We start from the raw sequence: 18632 nt of genomic DNA on the forward strand, positions 1-18632 counted from the left end.
TTTGTCCTCAGAATGACCTCGCATGTACCTCTCCATAGCCTGATTCTCTCTTCCCAAAAATGGTGATAATGATGGGATTATTGTGTAAATTAAGTGAAAGCTTAATCTGTAGGGCATTTGACAACAGTGGCCACACACCACAAGCACAGTGAGAAGCACCTTGGAGGGTTCGAAGAAGACTGTGCTTCGTGGCTTAGGTTGATTCACCAGAGGCAGATCCTGAGACAAATATTCCAGTAAAAGGGATTATTAAAAAGTGATGAGAGTGGGGAGAAGGGAAAGGGAGTGGGGATGCTACCAAGCAGGGTCTGCCTTGGGCCAGACAGTAGTGTGTGAATTCTTGACTTTGTGCAGGAAAGGTGATTTGGAGAGTACATTTATTAAAGCGGGGCACAGTGGAACAAGGACGGACCAGGACAGAGGAAGCAACAGGAGACCCTAGGCGGGGCTGCTTTAGCTCACTGAAAAATCAGAGACAAGGGGCCTTGGAGACAGATTCAGGAGGTTAGCAGGGGACAGCTGCCACTTCCCATTGCTCCCCTGGTTGCAAATTTTGTGGGGACTCAGAGTTTAGGAGATGCATGCTTGAGAAGGAAGAAGGCACAGGCATGCTCCCGGGAGAGAGGGCACACCCAGGCGCCTTTTGAGGGTTTGTTTGTTTGTTTAAAAAATCTTTTTTTATTTCAGAGAGAGGAAGGGAGAGGGAGAGAGAGAGAAAAACATCAATGATGAGAGTCATTGATTGGCTACCTCCTGCACGCCCCCTACTGGGGATCGAGCCCGCAACCCCGGCATGTGCCATGACTGGGAATCGGTGATCTCCTGGATCATAGGTCGATGGTCAACTGCTGAGACACACTGGCCAGGCTCGTGAGGGTTTTTAAAGGCTGGGAGATTAGGGGAGGTCTTAGGGGAGGATCTCAATAGAATATTCATCAGCTTTATGCTGATGTGCCAAAATGAGATTGATTCCCCAGGCTTCATCTGTCCTTGGGTGTGGCTGGCAAATGGCACTAATTGGATTTCTGCTGTCTCTCCCTCTATCTGAGTAGGGTGATTTGGGTTATTTGCCCTAAGGTTGGGGAGGAGAAGTGCAAACCATTTACTCTTAAGTGTCCTTGATAAGGGGAGATAGGATTTAGCAATTTTAGATGGCTGTAAACTGCTTGGCAGGTTAACTGTCTTAGCTTCCCTATCTCACTTGTCCTGGCTGACTAGCCTGTCTCAGGGACAGGGACCTGGAAGGGAAGGAGGCCAAGCAAAATCTCACAGAGAGCAACCTGGGGTCAGAGAACTGGGGTATTGGTACCCCCCTATTTGTCGGTCCACTTAGGGTTGGGGCAGGGGATGGGCTGTGTGGAGTGGCACTACATTTCCAGGTGCTTCCAGCACTCCCTGCACCTGGCAAAGTCCCAGCAGCCACAGAGGTCAGTAGGCACCCAAATGGTGAAAGGCCTTAGAGGAAATGTGCAGAACAGCCTCTGCCCCCGGGGGCTCAAGGGTAGGACGGCTAGGAATGAGTCGGAGTTCCAGGGTCTGCTGCAGCCAGAAGCGGTGGCCAGGTGAGGGTGGGGGCGGCCAGTGGACAGGCGGCACCGAACAGAAATCTGACTGGCTGGGGAGCGAAGGCCATTCCAGGCAGCTGGGAACAGCACACAGGAGAGCACAGCCCGAGGCTGCCCACGCGTGCACGCAGGGCCGGGCCGGCGGGGACTGCCCCTCCCAGCCAGCAGCCCGACCTCCGGGTCCACCTGCCACACAGCCTGCCCTTCCGCTGCGCCCTCCTCCTGGAAGCCTCCCCTGATTGTCCCAGCTCCCTCCCCTTGAGTGTCATTCGAACTCAGGACATTGACTCCAAGGCTACTTAGGTGCTTCCTCGAGTAATTATTTAGTTACATGCAGCCCTACTGTCTGTGACATGGTTATTTAACTTTGCATGTAAATCTTGTCTCCTCCAGTTTAATTTTAAGCTTCTCGGGCCTGGGAACTGTATACTTTCATTCTTTATACTCTCCCAGGGCACTCAGTATTGATGGTCATGTTACAGGTATAAGATAATGACTGCCTGAGTGAATGGTGAACCCAAACCACTTTGGGGCCTATTAAATTTTTATGTTCCAAGATTATTTCTAAACTCTAAACTTAGGGTTGTTGTTGTTTTCAAACTGGTGACTTACAGGTTTTAATGGGAGTTACTACATAAACAAACTATGTGGTCCTATGGGATGAATTTTAAGATCAGAGCCCTCGATTTCTTTTAGCCCCTCTTCCGCCCCCACCCTGGTCAGCCACTCAGTTAACAGGCCGTTGGGATCTCTGGACTCTTGCCCTTTCAACTTTCCTGCTCAAATACCCTCTCTTAAGTAATTTTATTTTTTTAATCCTCACCTAAGGATATGTTTTTTAACTGATTTTAAAGAGGGGAGAGAGAGAGAGAGAAAGAAACATCACTGTGAGAGAGACACATCAATTGCTTGCTTCCCGTATGTGCCCAGGCCAGAGATGGAATCCATCCGCAAATCCTTCAGCGGCCGGATGACACTCCAGCCGAGCTACCTGACTTGCCCATAGGTACACCAAGGCTGGGGTCGACGCCCAGTCAGGGCACGGACAAGAAGCAACAAATGAATGCATAAATAAGTGGAACAACAAATTGATGTGTGTCTCTCTGAAAAATTTTAAAAAGAACTGTAAAATATTGTACCCCTCACATATCCTTAAGTCAACAGCTAACATTTTCCATTATAAGTTTAAGTACTGAAAAGCGTATTATACTTCCCCGGGAAATGCACTTCATACCAACGGCCACCTGGCTCTTTCAGTGGAGCAGATGGGCCTGACGCTTTGCGCTCCCACATCCTTAACATCCTTTAATATATGAACAGGCCCTTGGACCAGCCAGCAAACTCACCTCATTTCTTTTTCTTTTTGTTCCTTTTTCCGTTCCACTTTCCCTATAGAGTTTTATCTGAATGAAATTTTCATTGTATCTTTTTTTGTATTTTATAGTATTTTTGGAAAGTCCTTATTGTATATCTCTGTAACAGAGATACATATATAAATTGAAGTTTATTTACTGTGGTTGTAAGACTAAATGTTAAATACAGTTATTTTTGCAGTGAGTCTATAATGACAATTGTTTCAAGACATAATTGATCAAAACTACAAATATCAACTATGAGTAACAGAAAAACAAACTTTTATTGAAAATGCATCTCTCACCCTGCCTGTGTGGCTCAGTGGTTGAGCATCGACCTGTGAGCCAGGAGCTCGTGGCTCGATGTCCAGTCGGGGCCATGCAGGAGGCAGCCAATCAATGACTCATCTATCTCTCTCTTTTCCCCCTCCCTTCCTCTCTCTCTCTCTCTGAAACCTTTTTTTTTTTTTTTTTTAAAGAAAGAAAAAGAAAGAGCTGATTTCTATTTCCCATTTACTTAGGCTCGAGGAAGAGCCCCATGGCCGGGTTCAGGGTGGGTAAGAGAGCTGGGCCTTTGAGTAGGGGGAGAAGGGCGCTGTGTTGCTGGAGGCGGGTGCAAAGGGGACAGCTGTCCGGCAGATTCATTTCGGAAGGGGCACATATATTTGTGAAAAACGATCCCCTTAACACTTGTCCAGCACGCTTGCCCCTGGGAATGTTTCCATGTTTCAGCAGGGGTCTGCAAAAACTATGAGCTATTGAAGAGAGACTTAACCTGGCTTCTCCTTATTCAAAATCGGGTCCCAGAGTGCGGTAAACGTGGGTCTGAGCGCCCTTGGACCCTGACAGTTACACTTCCAGCCACCCTGCGACTGAGACCCACATACTGGTGCATACTGCAAGCCAGGAACTCAAGTTACTTCCAGGTCTCCGTAGGGGTGTGGCTGTGAGGAGGGGCCAGACCATTGGCAAAGCATCGGCCTAGATTCAAAATTATGAAATTATTTTTCCATTTCACAGAAGCACTATCACTACCTCCTGATAGTTCCTAACTGCGAGCCACCCAGTGGCAGCAGAAAACACAGAGCGGCCAGTGGGGCCCAGGAGCCCCAGGGTCGGGAGGAGGAGGTGGGGGCAAGTAGATGAGAGGACTGGACCAAGGCAGGGTGTATGCTCATGCCGTCAGAGAAAAAAGAGGGGAGACGCAGCGGCTGAATACGGATCTCAGGAGGGGACAGAAAATACCGAGAGGGACCTTCAGGGTTGAGAACACAGTTGAGGGAATGAGGAAGGGAATTACAGAGTTAGGCTGAATGGGGGATAACTCAGGGGAGTCAGAAGGTGGAGATGGGCTCGGGAAGCCTCTGGGAAATCCCTTTATCTGTACTCTTCCAGGGGTAGGTCCTGGTCTGGCTCCTCCTGAGGCCCGTGGTCCACCTCAGGGGCCGGTGGCCAGGGGTTTTCTGGTGGCTGGGGTCCTGCTGGCCAGGGATCGTCAGGCAGGGGAGGTTGAGGAGGATCAGTTCTAGGAGGCTCAGGCGGCCAGACTCCAGATTTAGGGTCTCCCCAGGGATGACTGGGGCCTGGAGGTGGAGGGTCCTCAAAGATAGGGGGTACCCCTGGCCAGGGGTCACCAGGGATTGGAGGACCCTGAGGCAATGTTGGGGAGCCCTCCTCTGGTCCGGCCTCTGTGGGTGGGGAAGAGGTGTGGTCTCCACTGCCTGAGATGCCTAGAAGGAGAAAGGAAAGAGGTGGTGAGGCCCAGCAGGCTGCAGACACAGCCTGTCTGGGATGGACCGCAGCCTGAGCTGATCCCAGAAACAGACCTCAGAAGTAACTCCCCACACATTTACAAAACACTGAAGTGGTCCTAAAATGACGTGAGAACTCTGTCTCGAGCCATTAACTTACCTTTAGACTGAGACGGCCCCCAAATAAGCCCTATCCAGCCCTGATTGGGTCATCCCACCTTGGCCCCATGTGGCACCCTGTGACCTTCACCCTCCTTCACTACACCTCAGCTCCGCACATCCAAATTCTGACCTAAATGGCCACATGGAGCTACCTCCCAGCCTGCAAGACATGTGCTCTGAGCTACATGCGCCTCTCGCAGCCTTTTAACTCTCCCCTCATGCGAATTCCCAGAACCTCCTCCATCCCTATGCATCCAGTTCACGCCCCCTCCTTAGTGGTCTCCTTCTTCTCACCTTGACCACCCCCCATCACCCCAAATTGCACCCTAGCCTCTATCCCCAGCTCACCTCCAGTGTATAAGCAAAGGACCAGGATCCCCAGCAGCTTCCAGTTGAGCATCATGGCTGTGTCTTGGCCCCCAAAGTCAGGGGTGAACCAAACCTGGGTGCCTGGGAACCCCAACAGGCTTTATAGGGGCGGAGGCCAATCTCTGGGGAGAGGCCAGCCCAGTGACACAAGGAATCCCATCAGAACCTAACTGGTCAAACACGTTTGGAAGGCCATGGCTGATGTGTAACCTCTGAGGCTGGCGTCCCTCATTTTAGTCCCCAGCTCAGACCCAAACAAGCAGGCTCTGTGGATGACCTGGACCCTGATCACCCCACCCATCTCCACATACTGCTCATACACTCCCTGCAGCAATCACTGCCCACCTGTCATCTCCGTAATCTCAAGGACTTCCACCTTTCATTCCTCAAAGCCACTGGAAGCCACCAGGCATGGGAAGCACCAACTTACAGGGCTGAGGACACCTGGGGAGGGGCTCTCTCCCTTTAAAATACCTGGGATGCAGCTAGGATGGTGTCAGGACACAGAGCTTCCCCCACCCCTCAGGACCCAAGCATGCTGCTCTGGAGCATGCTGACAGCTCCAGGCATGCAGGAGGCCTCTGAGGAATTTCCTCCAGGAACCACCTGGGGTGGGTGCGGGCAAGGAAGGTGAGGACATCCTGATTCCTTCTTTCCACCTTAGAGCTGGTTCCATCAGTCAGGGCCAGAGGCTCAGGAAGAGGTTGGCTCAGCTCCCGGTCATCCCAGCCTCTTCCTCCTCCCTCTGGACCCTCTTCCTGCCCTTCCAGTCCCCTCCCTGTCCTTGGCTCCAACTCTGCCTACCTCCTTCCTCCCCTTATGCTGTCTATGTCTCTCAGGAATCCTGCTAGAACTTTCCCTTAGGAAGGACCCCCCTGCCTGCAGTCTAATGAGCTTCTCAGAAATAATGTGTCCAAAACAGGACTCAATTCCTCCCAAGTTGTTCCCCACTTGGTCCCTCCCCAGCAGCATGGGACACCACTGTCCCTCTGTGGCCCATGCCCTCGCTGGAGCACCTCTCCCAGCGTCCCTCTAACTGCTCCCTTTATCCCGCCCACACCCAGGGAGAGCCACCTTGGCTCTTAAAAGCATAAACTGGATTGTGTGGTTGATTCCCTGTTTAAAAAGTATTTGAGGGGCCCTGGCCGGAGAGCTGTTGGTTAGGGCAGCCTCCTGAAACACCGAGGACGCAGGTTCGATCTCCAGTAGGGCACAAGCAAGAAGCAATGATGCATAAGTAAGTGGAGCCGCAAATGCTCTCGCGCTCCCCACCTGCCTCCCCCGTGCCCACTAAAATCAACAAATTTTTTTTAAAAAGGTAGCTGAGCCCAGCCAGGCCTGGTTCAGCGGTTGAGCGTCGACCTAGGATCCAGGCGATCAGGGTTCGATTCCTGGTCAGGGCACATGCCTGGGATGCGGGCTCGATCCCCAGTCAGGGGGTGCAGGAAGCAGCCAATCAATGACTCATCAGTGATGTTCATGTCTCTCTCTCCCTCTCCCTTCCTCTCTCTGAAACCAATAAAGATATATTTTAAAAAATAAATAAAATTTAAAAATAAAAAGGTAGTCGAGGGCTTTCTGCAGACTAAGTTCTCCCAGCCCACCTCTGCACTCCCCCTGCAGGAGCCCCCCCCCCCAGTGGTGGCACAGCTTGACCCATTCCACTCAGGTCCAACACCATGTCCCCTCCTCAGAGGCCTTTCCTGTTCCCTCACCTACTCCACCCCAGCCCAGTCAGCTTCTGTCACATCACTGTCATTTGTTCTCTTCATAGCACTTGTCTGAAATGCTCCGTCATTCACCAGGCACGTCTCTCCCAGGGACCTTCCCGGCAAGCCCCACGGGCGAGCAGGACACTGCCTGTTAAATGGGTGAATATTTATCTGCCTCTGGCACTAATCATCTTTCAGAGGTAAAGAGTTTTAAAACTAGAGAACAAAGAAAAACTGGAGCTTCTCAAGAAACTTCCCAAGCAACCTAGAAAGGGGTTTTGGAAAAGGTACCATATAGATAAAGTTGTGTGGGGGACCACCTCTCACATTTCCCCAAGAGGCAGCTGCACAGAAAAGCCCCTCTATTCCCAAAGACAACATGTCCATGAGGTGGCTTCTATTATAGTCATCTTTATTGAGGCACAGAATCCAGACACCTTAGTGGCTGGTATCCCCAAGGGCAGGGCCCCCGAACCTCACCCCACTTCTCCATGATCCTCCTGGCCCCCTAGGGCCCCCGAGCTCCCAGGGGCTCTGAGCACCCGGCAGCTCAAAGACAGACGGGAGCAGGAGAGTTCTGGTTGTCTCCTTGAGAAGCAGCTTCCTCTCTGGAAATGGCCTCACTCAGGCCCTGCAGGTCATCCAGCAGGACAGAGAGGGATCCTGGGAAAGAAGACCCCAGGGGATGGGAGCCAGATGGGGGAAGGCCATGGTGTTTCTGTGCAGAGAAACAGGCTGCCACAGGGCGGGAGGGGTGAGGGAGGAGGTTCTCTGGTCCATGGCGGGCGTGGATAAAGGAGGCTGAGACTCTCCAAGAGCCACAAAGAACAGGACTCATGCACTGGAGTGTCTGGGATAGAGGTTCCAGTAGTGCCTCCCCCCCCATCTCTTCCTACTCGGGCCATTACCTTTCACAGTCTTCCTGGGGGAGAGTGCTGCTGCTGGAGGTCCTGGTGCTGAAGACCCTGACGGCCTGGGGCTGGACTGCACAGGCTTCCCCTTATCCAGGGAAGGAAGAACTGCCAACAGTCGCTGCTGCTTGTAACGGGAGAGGAGACCCTCCTGCTGCAAGGTGGCCTGGGAAGGAGAGGGTTAAACGCCACCTAGCCAGGGCAGAGCCTCCCCCTCCTCTTTCCACACCTCTATTCCCAACCAGCCCCCAGCCTCTGCCTCCCCTACCAGCATGAGGTTCTTGTCCCTCTCGAGCTCCTGCAGGCGCTGGGTCAACCGCAGCCCCTCCTCCTTCCGGGCCTCCTCCTGCAGGCGCCTGAGCTCCTGGTTCCGCTCCTTTTCCCGGGTGGCTTTGCGCTGCATCTGACGCAGCGAGACCACTGTGGGGAAGCAGGACACAGAGGGGACAGGTGTGGGGACGCCCAGAGGTGGCAAAGCCCCATGGAAACAAGGCTGGGATGGGCAGGAGCTCTGATGTCTCTCCTGCACAGCGGGGAGGCAGCTGCCCCCTCTAGGACCCTATGAACCCATGAACCCACAGCACCTTCCCCACCAGGACCTTCCCAGAGTCCCTTAGGGGAAATCTGGATATGGACTGCATATTAGATTTTGTGCAACTAATGTACATTTTCTTAAAGCGTGGCCACGGCATGAGGTTATATGGGACATTTCCTCTTTGTAGGAGATGCAGGTCAACAGCCATGATGTTTGTAATGCACTTTCAGTAATTCCCCAGAAATGTGTTTAGCAATGTGTGCAGAGAGAGAGCAAGTGTGGCAGGTGGTCACAGAAGGCAGAGGGCGGGTGCTTATCACATGACCCTTTTCACTTGCGAGGGGTTTGAAATTTTTCCTAATAAAGAGCTGGGGGTACTCCTTGGTGGGAGATGAGGAGTGGCAGTCCCTTTTGTTGGGGCAGTGGCTGGGAGGTGCTCCGGGGCAGGTCACTTGGACTGGGTGCTGGCTGTGTGGGTGTTCGCCACTAGAGAATTCAGCTATGCCATTCCCTGATAACTTCACCTGCATATTTCACAAAAAGCTTTACAGAAAATTTCTAAAATAACCTGTCTCCATATTTCCTTCTCCCCAGAAGCCCACATCCACCCCTGCAAACCTCACCGGCCTTGGCATGCTCCTGCCGAGCCTCATTCAGTCTCCGTTCTGTTTCTGAGAGCTGGTCCCGTAGCCGGGATTCCACTTCAGCCACCTTCTCTTGCAGAGCTGGGGTGAAGGAGCACATGGGGTATGTTGGGGAGCCATGGCTCGTGGAACCCACCCTCCATGCCCATCTCCCCTCCTGCACACCTTGCCCATAGATCTCCTGCTGCTGGGTCAGTTCCTGCCGCAGACTGGCAGCCTCCTCTGTGCTCTCCTGCTGGCTCTGGCGAGCCGCTTCCAGCTGCAGCCCCACACTGGCCAGGGACTCCTGGGTCCGCCGCAGCTCCTGCTCCAGCTGCTGGGCCACCTCATTCAGCTGCTGCCGCTCCGCCTCCCCTGGGAAGGGGTGGGCTCAGGCTCCCTTGGGCCTCTCCACACCCTCAATCCCAGCTCTTCCCTCCTCTTCTCCACTGTGTCCCCAGTGCACTGACTGCCCAGCTGGAATGCAAGGACCGCAGGGCCCGGAGTACCTTGCTCCCGGGCGCGGCCCACCTCCTGCTGGATGATGTGGGCACTGAGCTGCACTTCTGCATCCAGGCGGCTCCGCTCTTCCCGCAGCTGCTCCAACTCAAGGCTCACATCCTCTGTTGGTGGGGCTGGGGGGCGGCTGAGACAGAGTGGGGGCAATCACCCAGCTGCCTTACCCCTATGCCCCATTCCTACTCCATTCTATTGTTTTGGGTCTCAGCAACCAACACCTGAAAGCCCCACCACGATCCCCCAATCCACCACCTCCAAGTGCCCTGAACTTCACCTCTCCTGGCGCAGCTGAGCAAGGGCCAGTTTTCGAGCCATCAGGCCTGGGGGAGAAAAGGCAGACAGCAACAGAGATGAGTGAGGGGAGGAGGAAAGGGGAGGTGGGGGTAAAGGAAAAGAGGCACGGGCTGATGAGACAGCAAGAGGATGGACATGGTCAGCAGAGAGCTGGCGGGGCGGGACAGGGCAGCACAGATCTGGCCTGGCAGTGGCCTACCCACCCTGAATGGTGTGGACCTTGCGGACGGCATAGCTGACTCGGCTGCTGAGGCTGGGCAGCCGGGCTGCAGCCTGCTCCACCTTGGCCTCGGTGTTCTGGAGCCAGGTCTGAAAGCTAGACAAGGGACAAGGCCACTGACCCTTCAACCCCACCTCATTCCCAAAAGGACTTGACCTGCGGTAGAGACAACTCCCTCTACCCTATCCTGCAACGGCCCTGTGGGCAGCAGGGAAGGGAAAAGCCAAAGCCGTGTCATGTCGTGTCCGGGCTCCTCAGCTGCTAAAACAGGAAAACCTGAGGCTTGAGCCCTGGAGTGACTGTCACATAAATATGATCCAGTTGCTCATCAGAAAACCATGGCCTTCCTGGTCTCCAAGCTTCTCCTCTGGGTCATAAGGTTCATGGGCACACCTTATCTGGGCCTAGATGCCACCGCAGGCAAGGGTGGAGGAGACATGGCTCTGACAGGCCAAGACGAGTGCCCCCAGGCTGGCTCAACTAGTGAATTTAAACTTTTTCACCTGCAGGCCCCTGGGCACCGCCGCAGGTCTGGGCCTCTCCGGTCATTGATTTTAGATGTACTATCGATAAGCAGATAAAGCGTACAGCTTTAGATTTTTTCCCAACTAATCAGGGTGTGCCTGTAAAATTGTAAAGAGAAAGAAAAGAAGAAGTCCCCACATTCCCCATCCTTGAACAACTGAAGGTGGGGTCCTCCCAGGGCTCCCTTTAGCTCAAGCTGTTACTGGACCAAATACAGGAGGAAGCTGCCTCACCTGCAGCCAAACACACAGTGGCTGTGAGAGCAACCCTGGTGTGCACAAGGAGGGGCTGCCCCAGGAGAAACAATACAGGAACTTTACGGGGCCAAATACCTCCAGCCAGCTTTCCAGCTGCTCTTGCTGAGGCTCTTAAACTCCAAGGTGCCTGGAAGGCTGGGGAAGCAGAAATCTTACCCCACCCACCCAGTCCCAGACACCTGCTGACAGCATTGGCCACAAGCTTCAGCTGCTCCTCAGCCGAGGCTGTCTGCTGCTGCCCCCGGCGCCAAGCTTCCTGGGCCCGGTTCAGCTCCATCTGCAGGGACTGTGAAGGAGACAATAAAGGAAAGGGTCCCTTCTCCAGGGTGTGGCCAAGGACCCAGGCTTCCCAGGCTCCCTTAGCCCCTGCCTGGCCTCAGACACTGACCTTGGCACCTAATCGCTCCACCTCCACCTGTGCAGCTCTGTCCTCCAGGGAGCGCTGCAGGATGGCCTGCTCCTGGCTCTGGGCTGCTGCTCTTTCCTGGAGTTCTGCCACCTGGGGGAGGAGAGGAGGCAGGCGGGGCACTGGGAGTGCAGGGACAGGTGCAGAGGTCTCAGAAAGAACACCATTCAGGGAGACAAGAAGCTTGGGTTCCCGAGAATGGAGTCTGAGTCCAGGTCTCTATCCAAAGCAATTTCCACGTGCCCACACCTTGAGGACCTGCCCACCCCTCCTCAGAGAGGCCGCTCTTCACCATCCTGATGCCGCCCCCCTGGTCTCTGTCACGTGGTGGGTCACCCCTTTCTTCACAGCACAATTACTTGATGTTACCTATCTGCTTGCCTCTGTGTCTACTCCAGGACCTAAGCTCTGACTTTGCTCTGGGCTGTTCCCAGCATATGGCAGCCACTCACTAACACTGGTTGAATAAATGCCACCCCATATCAGCAGCAAGTTTGGGGGATAACATGGGAAGGAAAAATGCCAAGTAACCTGTCCCTTCAGCTGCTGCACGCACGCTCCATGCTCCAGTTCCTGGGCCTTTAGCTGCACCATGAGGGCAAACACCTTCTCCCGCCAGCGTGTCAGCAGGGACTGGCCCTTCCTGGGGAACTCGGGCTCTAGGGAATCTGAAGGCTGCACCTGTGGGGCAGGGGAAGCGGCAGTGTGGCTACTAGGGGAGCAGAGGAAGCTGCATCTTGGTTTTTCTCTGCACTGCCAGGCGACGGGAGCCACAGTGAGAAGAGGTCTGTGTACAGCAAGAAAAGCTCTCAGCGGGGTCACACCCACCCCTCCTACCCTCAGGGAGGCACAGGCGAGGGGCCTACCTTCCTGGCCAGCTCCTCCTCCTGCATGGAAAGGATGTGTGTGAGGCTCTGCACGCGCACCCGCAGCAGCTCTGCAGTCCCGTGTAGGCCATCTCGGTCCTCCTGCAAGTGCTGCCAGCAGGACAGGCTGGAGAGTGCCGCTCTGCACCCTTCTCTCCTGGGGCACACCCTCCCAGGCCTGGGCCACCCGCATCGGCTGCACAGATGCACTGGCATTCTCACCTGCACGGTCTCTAGAAGCTCCAGTCGCTCTGACTCCCATGTCTGGCTGTGAACCTCGGGGGGGACTTGTTCCCCCACATATCTCCTTAGGTTCTCAACCAAGGTCACCTGAACCTCCAAGTCTTCTTGGGTCTTGCTAGGATTAGGATGGGAATAGGGTAGCCATCAGTGGGGCACCCTAGAAACTCACCCCACCCACCACCTGCTGGGCTCCCCTTGGGCCACCCACCTACTTACCTCAGCTGTTCCCGCAGCAGCTGGGCCTCCCTCCGGGCCATGGCCAGCTCCGTGGCTTCTCCTGCCCTGCTGGCTTCCATGCTAGTCAGAGACTTCTCCAACCCCTCGGCTTTGTTGGTCAAACTGGAAAGAGCCTCCTGGTGAGCCCGTGTCAAGGAGGAGAGCTGCAGAGAGAGGGGGCTCAGCCGGGGCAGGCTCACCCCCACACCTGGGCTTTCCAAGTCACCCCCTGCTTTGACCGTGTTCCCTCCCACTTCCTGTGACCTTAGACAACAACCAAACACATCGCCCAACAGTGCCATCAAATGGGGCCATCTCTGGGGCCTTACTCCCCATCGCCCTCCAGCTCATCAGCAGTTCCTGTCAGGTCTTCCCCAAAATTATATCTTCACTTCTCTCCACTTTCCACCACTAGCCTGAGGTAGGCCACCCCCACTCTGGCCTCGACAATGGCAACAATCTCCCGACCAGCTCAAGGAACCTCCAGTGGCTCCCCATGGCATTCCGAACAAAACCCAGCTTCCTCCCTCAGCCTTGAAGCCCCCATGCCAGGGCCTGCTTCTCTGAGCCCATCTCCTATGGCTCTCCTCACGTTCCACATGTCACCTTGTTGAGAAGGCCCCCCATTCTCCAATCCCCACCCACCACGGCTCTGTCCTTCCGCCTGCTCCAGGCCTTTCAGCACTTGCTGTCATCTGAGATGACCTTGGGTCTGCCACAGCCCACTTGAAAGGGAGCTCTAAGAAGGTAGGAACACTGAGGAAGTCATGGGACAGACAGGAAAGAGGGAGCATGGCTGTCCTCATCTCCAGTCTGTCTCCCTTTGCCCAATTTCCATGCCACAGTCAGAGTGATCTTTTTGGATAGAAGTCACAAAGCTGATCCTGTCATTTCCCTGTTTTAAACCTTTTACTAGTTGCTCAATGTTCTTAAGATAAAGTTCTGAATGGGCCAAGGCCTCGCAGTCATCCACACGACCACCCAGGGTCCCGCAGCTCCTGCACACAAGCCCCTCTGGCCACCTCCTGTCCCATGTGCTGTCTGCGGTCACAGCAGCTCCCCTCGCCACCCCACACGCCTCACCAGCCAACTTCTACTTGGAACAAATATCACCTCTTATAATTAAGCATCTTTCATGAACCTAAAGGCCATTTATATTTTCCTTTGAACTTCTCTGACTCCCCTTGTCAATTTCTACGCACACATTATATAATAGGGGTATTCGCCTCTTCCTGTGACATGAGCTGTAAATATTCTTCTTAGTTTATCATCTGTCCTTTAATTTTACTTTTACTGTCATTCCTAAGTTCAGTATTATAAAGTCAACTACCAATCTTTTCTTTAGTGGCTCTGAATTTTGATTCATATGTAAAGTCCTTCCCCATTCAAGGTTACAAGGAATTTACCCAGATTTTCTTCCAGTATCTTTATGGTTTCGTTTCTTAACATGCTGACTGATTAGGGTGACTTTCCTAATTCCCCTACCAGCTAGGGCTCCCTTGTCCTTCTTCATGGCACTTCTCCCAAATGCAGGCAACTACTTAGGATTAAATCAAGTGTTGAATGTGTGTTCCCCACTAGGCTGCCAGCTGCACCCAGGAGGTAGAGACTCACTGATGTGCTCACCAGAGGCTCAGCTCCTGTCTCAGGGATGGAAGAGTAAGCACAGATAAATGCTTACCAACTGAGCAGTCTCCCCTTCCCAGTCCATCATACGACACACACTCCCAGTGCTCCCAGATTAACTGGGTACCCGGAGTGAAGGAGGAAGACAAACTACTCCCTACTGGAAGGGGAAGGAGGGCTTCAGGTGGTGGGTGGTCATCTGAGTCCTGGGAACAAGAACAATCTGAATAAGACCAAAACACCAAGGTCTCCCTCTTCCAGGTCATGCTTTTTCATCACCCCACTGCTCGTGGGGGACTTTTCTTCAATATCTGCTCTCTGAGGGGAAGCCACTTCCCAGATCCCCACTGTGGGGCCAAGCCCTTCCCACCCCATTCACCTGCTCCTGGTGCAGCCTCTGAACCTCCTCCATCTCCCGCTGGCTCCCCTCTTCCAGGTTCTTCCGGACAACCTCGGCCCCAGCCAAGGCAGCACGCAGGCCCTCGGCCTCAGCTCGGCCGGCCTTCTCTGCCCGTGCCAGAGCCTCCAGTTCCATGGCCTGGGCCTCCAGCCTCATCTTCTGCTGCAGCGAGGTCTCCCGCAAGACCCGGACCTCCTCCTCGAGCCGTCGCAGCTCCTGCAGCTGCCTAGAGATCAGTTCTGCCTGCTGGCTCAAGGCCTGAGACCCCTGCAGCTCCATGGACCTTGAAAGACAGGTTAGCACAGGTGAGACCTGTCTCTGGCACTAGGAAGGTCGCCACAGTCATAATAGTCAGAAAAGATCCCTCTGTTCCCATGTGGGGAGAAGGGGTGGACAAAGTTGGGCCATAGGGATCTCTGCATTTCCATCACCATTGTCATTCGAGGCCCTACTAAGCATATTAGGTCTAGTGTCTGGGCTCATGGCTCTCTAGAGCAGCGATTTTCAACCCGTGTGCTGTAAGAATTTTTAAAACATGCAATACCTGACTATTTAGTCATGGGTGCTGACCTCTTTTCCCTTAAACTGTCAAGTAAAAAAGTGGCAACAGCCAACACAACAGCTGTCTGGTGCGAATGCCGTATTAAACAATAAATAGATAGATCATAGAATAGAGTTGTAGTTTATTGGTCACGTCACATAAAAAGGTTGCATCTGATTGGTTAATTCTTGGTACCAGAAATCCTTATATTCAAGTATAGGCACCCAATTTTTTAAAAAGTCACTTTGGAGCAGAAAGAGTAGGTAATTACTATTATTATATTTTTTGTAAATCAATCAAAATTATACCCTTTTTTGTCAGATCAGCAAAAAATACATTTTTGGTGTGCTACAGAATTTTAGTAATTAGTTTATGTACCATGAGATGAAAAAGGTTGAAAATCGCTGCTCTAGAGAGAGCAATATACAGGCCAATGTCCTAACAGCAACTGTGCACATCATTAGGCCACACATTCTGAACTGAAGAGGTTGGAAGGATACTCAGGGGCTTTCGAATTCTGATTTAAGGGCAAGGAGAAGTGCAGAAGTGGAGAAAGAAAGCTCATGGCTTCCAGTACCAATATGGGGAGGCCAGGTGCTGGCTGAAAGCATATATGGGTGTTAGGTATGCTCAATGAGGGTCTGAGAGGACAGTACATCAATAAATTATGTAGTCCCAACCTTTCGAGACTGGTGTAACGTAAATTTTAAAGCACCTTATAACACGGCTCTTGGCACAGCTCCCTCACTGAGGCCCAGAACCACAGGATTTTTTTAAAAAGCAGGGAACTGCAGCCTACAGAAATTAAGCTGATGGCCAAAGGACCCATAGCTGGTAGCCACACTAGGAACAGAGAGTCTCTGTCTCCTGACACTAGAGCAGGTGTTGTCATCATGCTCCTTCCTCTTTGATGGAGTCCAGGGTAGATCCGCCCACAATCCCACTCTAGAGTACAATGGCACAAAGACATGCCAGTTTATCAGGGAAAAGATACACAGGAAACATGAATAAGAAGCCTGCCCGGCCAGCATGGCTCAGTGGTTGAGCGTCAACCCATGATCCAGGAGATCGCGGTTCGATTCCGGTCAGGGCACATGCCCGGGTTACAGGCTCCATGCCCAGTCGGGGGCGTGCAGGAGGCAGCTGATCAGTGACTCTCTCTCAACATTGATGTTTCTCTCTCTCCCTTCCTCTCTAAAATCAATACTTTTTAAAAAAAAAAAAAAAGAGTACGCAGCTTTACAGACAACACATCAACAAATAGCATGGCCAGCTCCAACAGCACATACTCTGTCAAAATAAGTTCATACTAGCACAGTACAGAGTCCCAGTCTGAACTTCATCTTGCCTTATTAACATCAGCTGTTGGTCAATGTCTCTTCCCTTATAATTTTAAGTTCCTTGATATCAGTATTTCCCCTATTTATTTGTTATCCCCACCCCTAGCATCTAGCACGCTCTTATTATTACTTATGCCTTGTACGCACCAATAATTGCTATGGAAAAATGAAGAAATTATGGAACTAAGGTCTGAAGTAGGGTAAGAATCTATTTCAGTAAAGGATCACTGGCAAACAGGCCTGAGAAAACAGTGACAGCAGACCTCCTACCTGCCTCTCTGCCCCGGCTCCTGCCCATTGCCAGAAACATCCTGTTCCCACATGATCATTTGAGGTCTCTGGATGTCTGGCTGCCTCTCTGAGACACCTTGATGGGCTGGGTGTTGGACCAGGGGAATGTCTGAGACCCAGGTGGGAGCCATTCTTGGCATGGTTGGAAGGGGCCGAGCTTGGAAATGGGATGGGGGGATGAGCCCAGTGGAACCTGAAGAATCACAAGGACAAAGACGGTCAGTTTCCCAGGAAGAGACGATCACCAGTCCCCTAGGGAGGTCCCACTGACCTGAAGGTCGGAACATCTCCACATTATTTGAAGTCTCTAGATTCTGTGTGCAGCCATCTATGTTCCCCTGGACAACAGGAGAAACAAGGGCACTGCAATTCAATTTTCAGGCAACCTTCCAGAGAGAAAGCCCCTAAAATAACAAAGTTACAATACTCAAATAATAGGTCCAGCAGACTCTAAGCTCCTCTTTTCCTACTTCCCGAAAGAAGTAGGAAATACCCAAAGACCACTTGCTTGACCCAGCCTGGTTCCTGAGGTAACTATGGCAATAGCCACGGGGTGGGAGGGACTTGACTGAGACAGGCTGAGGGAGCTCTTCGGCTTTACTCGAACTTTCAGGGTCTGGGCAGCGCCTTTACCCTCCTCCTCAAGTTTCTACAGCCTCTGCCATTCCTGGTCTCAGGTGAGAGCGGAGGGACGCAGTGCAGGGGCCGCGAGCCCAGTCTCCAGAGTCCCCTCGGTGGCCCAGCGAGGCCTTGGGGAGGCCCATCCGCACACCACCAGGCCAGCGCCCCTGGGTCCCCCCCTACTAAAGCGCTGGCCCAAGGCCTGGCCCCAGGTGGATGCGGCATGCCGGGCAGGACGGCTCCCCAGGACGCTGGGAGTCCAGGCGGCCTAGACCCCTGGGCGGAGAAGCCAGCTTCCTGACATCTCCCACACCTTCCAGCCGCTCCCCCGTTTCTACTACCCCGTCGGCCTCCAATCCTGTCGCCCACCCTCCTCTCTCGAGTCCTAGGGCACAGAGGGCTCTTCAAGGTCTCCCACTCTCCCGCCCAAATTCGTCGAGCTCCCCCAATCTGGGATTCCCATCGGCCTCCCTCCCTGCACCCTGATTTGCTTTTCTCCTGCAGGCATTCCTCTGCTCCCCCGCTCTCACCCTCCCCCGCTCAACAGCCTGCTCTCGCTCCGCGCCCCAGCGGCTCTCGGCCCCGCCCCTCCCCGACGCCCGAGTCTCCCCCGTCGGCCCCTGAGCTCTAAGGTGCTCTGACCGCCTCGTCCGTCCCTTCACCCGGCCCCAGGCCCCCAGGCCCCCATGGCCCCCGGAACCCACCCCCAGCCCGCTCGGCCCCTCCCCTCCCCCAACCAACGCTTCCCGACTGCCCCTCACCTAGCGCGAGCCCCCTCGACTCCTCGGCCACGCCCCCTACACCTCGCTCCCGGCCGGCCTCGGCCCCTGACCGCGCCTGCGCAGAGCGGGCCCGAAGGCGGGAGGCTCAAAAGCCGGGTTTCACCCCGGGAGAGGGAAAGAGGTGCACGCAGGCGCAGTAGTGTCTAAAGCCGGGTCAATTACGACGTTAGATATCTCCGCGCCCTAGCGGCTCCTCCCAACTCTGGGAACCGGGAAAACTTGTGAACCAATAAGAAAAGGCGGAAGGCGGGACATGGCGGACACTGTCAGCTCCCGACCAATAGAACAGAGGCGGCCCTAGGAGCTGGCCAATCAGGAACGGCACGGAGGCGGGCTCGCTGGCGCGAAGTGCGGACCCGGGAATTGCGAAGGCGGGGTCGGCGCTGCCCGCGCGCGGAGACCGCGCCCCTCCTGCGCCGCTTTCCCGCTGTCAAACTGCCGCGGAGCCCCTGCCGGGCCGGAGCCCGGCGTCCCGGACGCCGCACAGGCTGGCGCTGCCGAGAGA

The 18632-nt window shown here is 53.9% G+C and overlaps 2 protein-coding genes across 3 annotated transcripts; both read right to left on the reverse strand.

The window, feature by feature from the left end:
- Positions 1 to 3543: 3543 nt before the first annotated feature.
- Positions 3544 to 5379, reverse strand: PSORS1C2 (psoriasis susceptibility 1 candidate 2). 2 transcript variants are annotated; one of them, XM_016214771.2, is made up of 2 exons: positions 5179 to 5379; positions 3544 to 4647 (listed from the first exon to the last, which is right to left on the reverse strand). In XM_016214771.2, exons 1-2 carry the CDS (start codon positions 5231 to 5233, stop codon positions 4295 to 4297), a joined length of 408 nt encoding a protein of 135 aa, XP_016070257.1. In that variant the 5' UTR covers positions 5234 to 5379; the 3' UTR covers positions 3544 to 4294. The 2 variants fall into 2 exon arrangements, with proteins under 2 accessions (XP_016070257.1, XP_087673195.1); XM_087817069.1 differs by having other exon boundaries at positions 5134 to 5379.
- Positions 5380 to 6957: 1578 nt separating this feature from the next.
- CCHCR1 (coiled-coil alpha-helical rod protein 1) lies at positions 6958 to 17828 on the reverse strand. The gene is made up of 18 exons (XM_016214812.2): positions 17358 to 17828; positions 16996 to 17062; positions 16704 to 16917; positions 14532 to 14835; positions 12527 to 12690; positions 12290 to 12425; positions 12068 to 12178; positions 11733 to 11882; positions 11184 to 11294; positions 10975 to 11081; positions 9997 to 10109; positions 9774 to 9819; positions 9490 to 9626; positions 9167 to 9355; positions 8981 to 9082; positions 8091 to 8242; positions 7820 to 7988; positions 6958 to 7574 (listed from the first exon to the last, which is right to left on the reverse strand). Exons 1-18 carry the CDS (start codon positions 17568 to 17570, stop codon positions 7462 to 7464), a joined length of 2598 nt encoding a protein of 865 aa, XP_016070298.2. The 5' UTR covers positions 17571 to 17828; the 3' UTR covers positions 6958 to 7461.
- Between the last annotated feature and the right edge of the window lie 804 nt (positions 17829 to 18632).

Source organism: Miniopterus natalensis, chromosome 5, assembly GCF_054644295.1.
Source record: "Miniopterus natalensis isolate mMinNat1 chromosome 5, mMinNat1.hap1, whole genome shotgun sequence".
Taxonomy (NCBI): Eukaryota; Metazoa; Chordata; class Mammalia; order Chiroptera; family Miniopteridae; genus Miniopterus; species Miniopterus natalensis.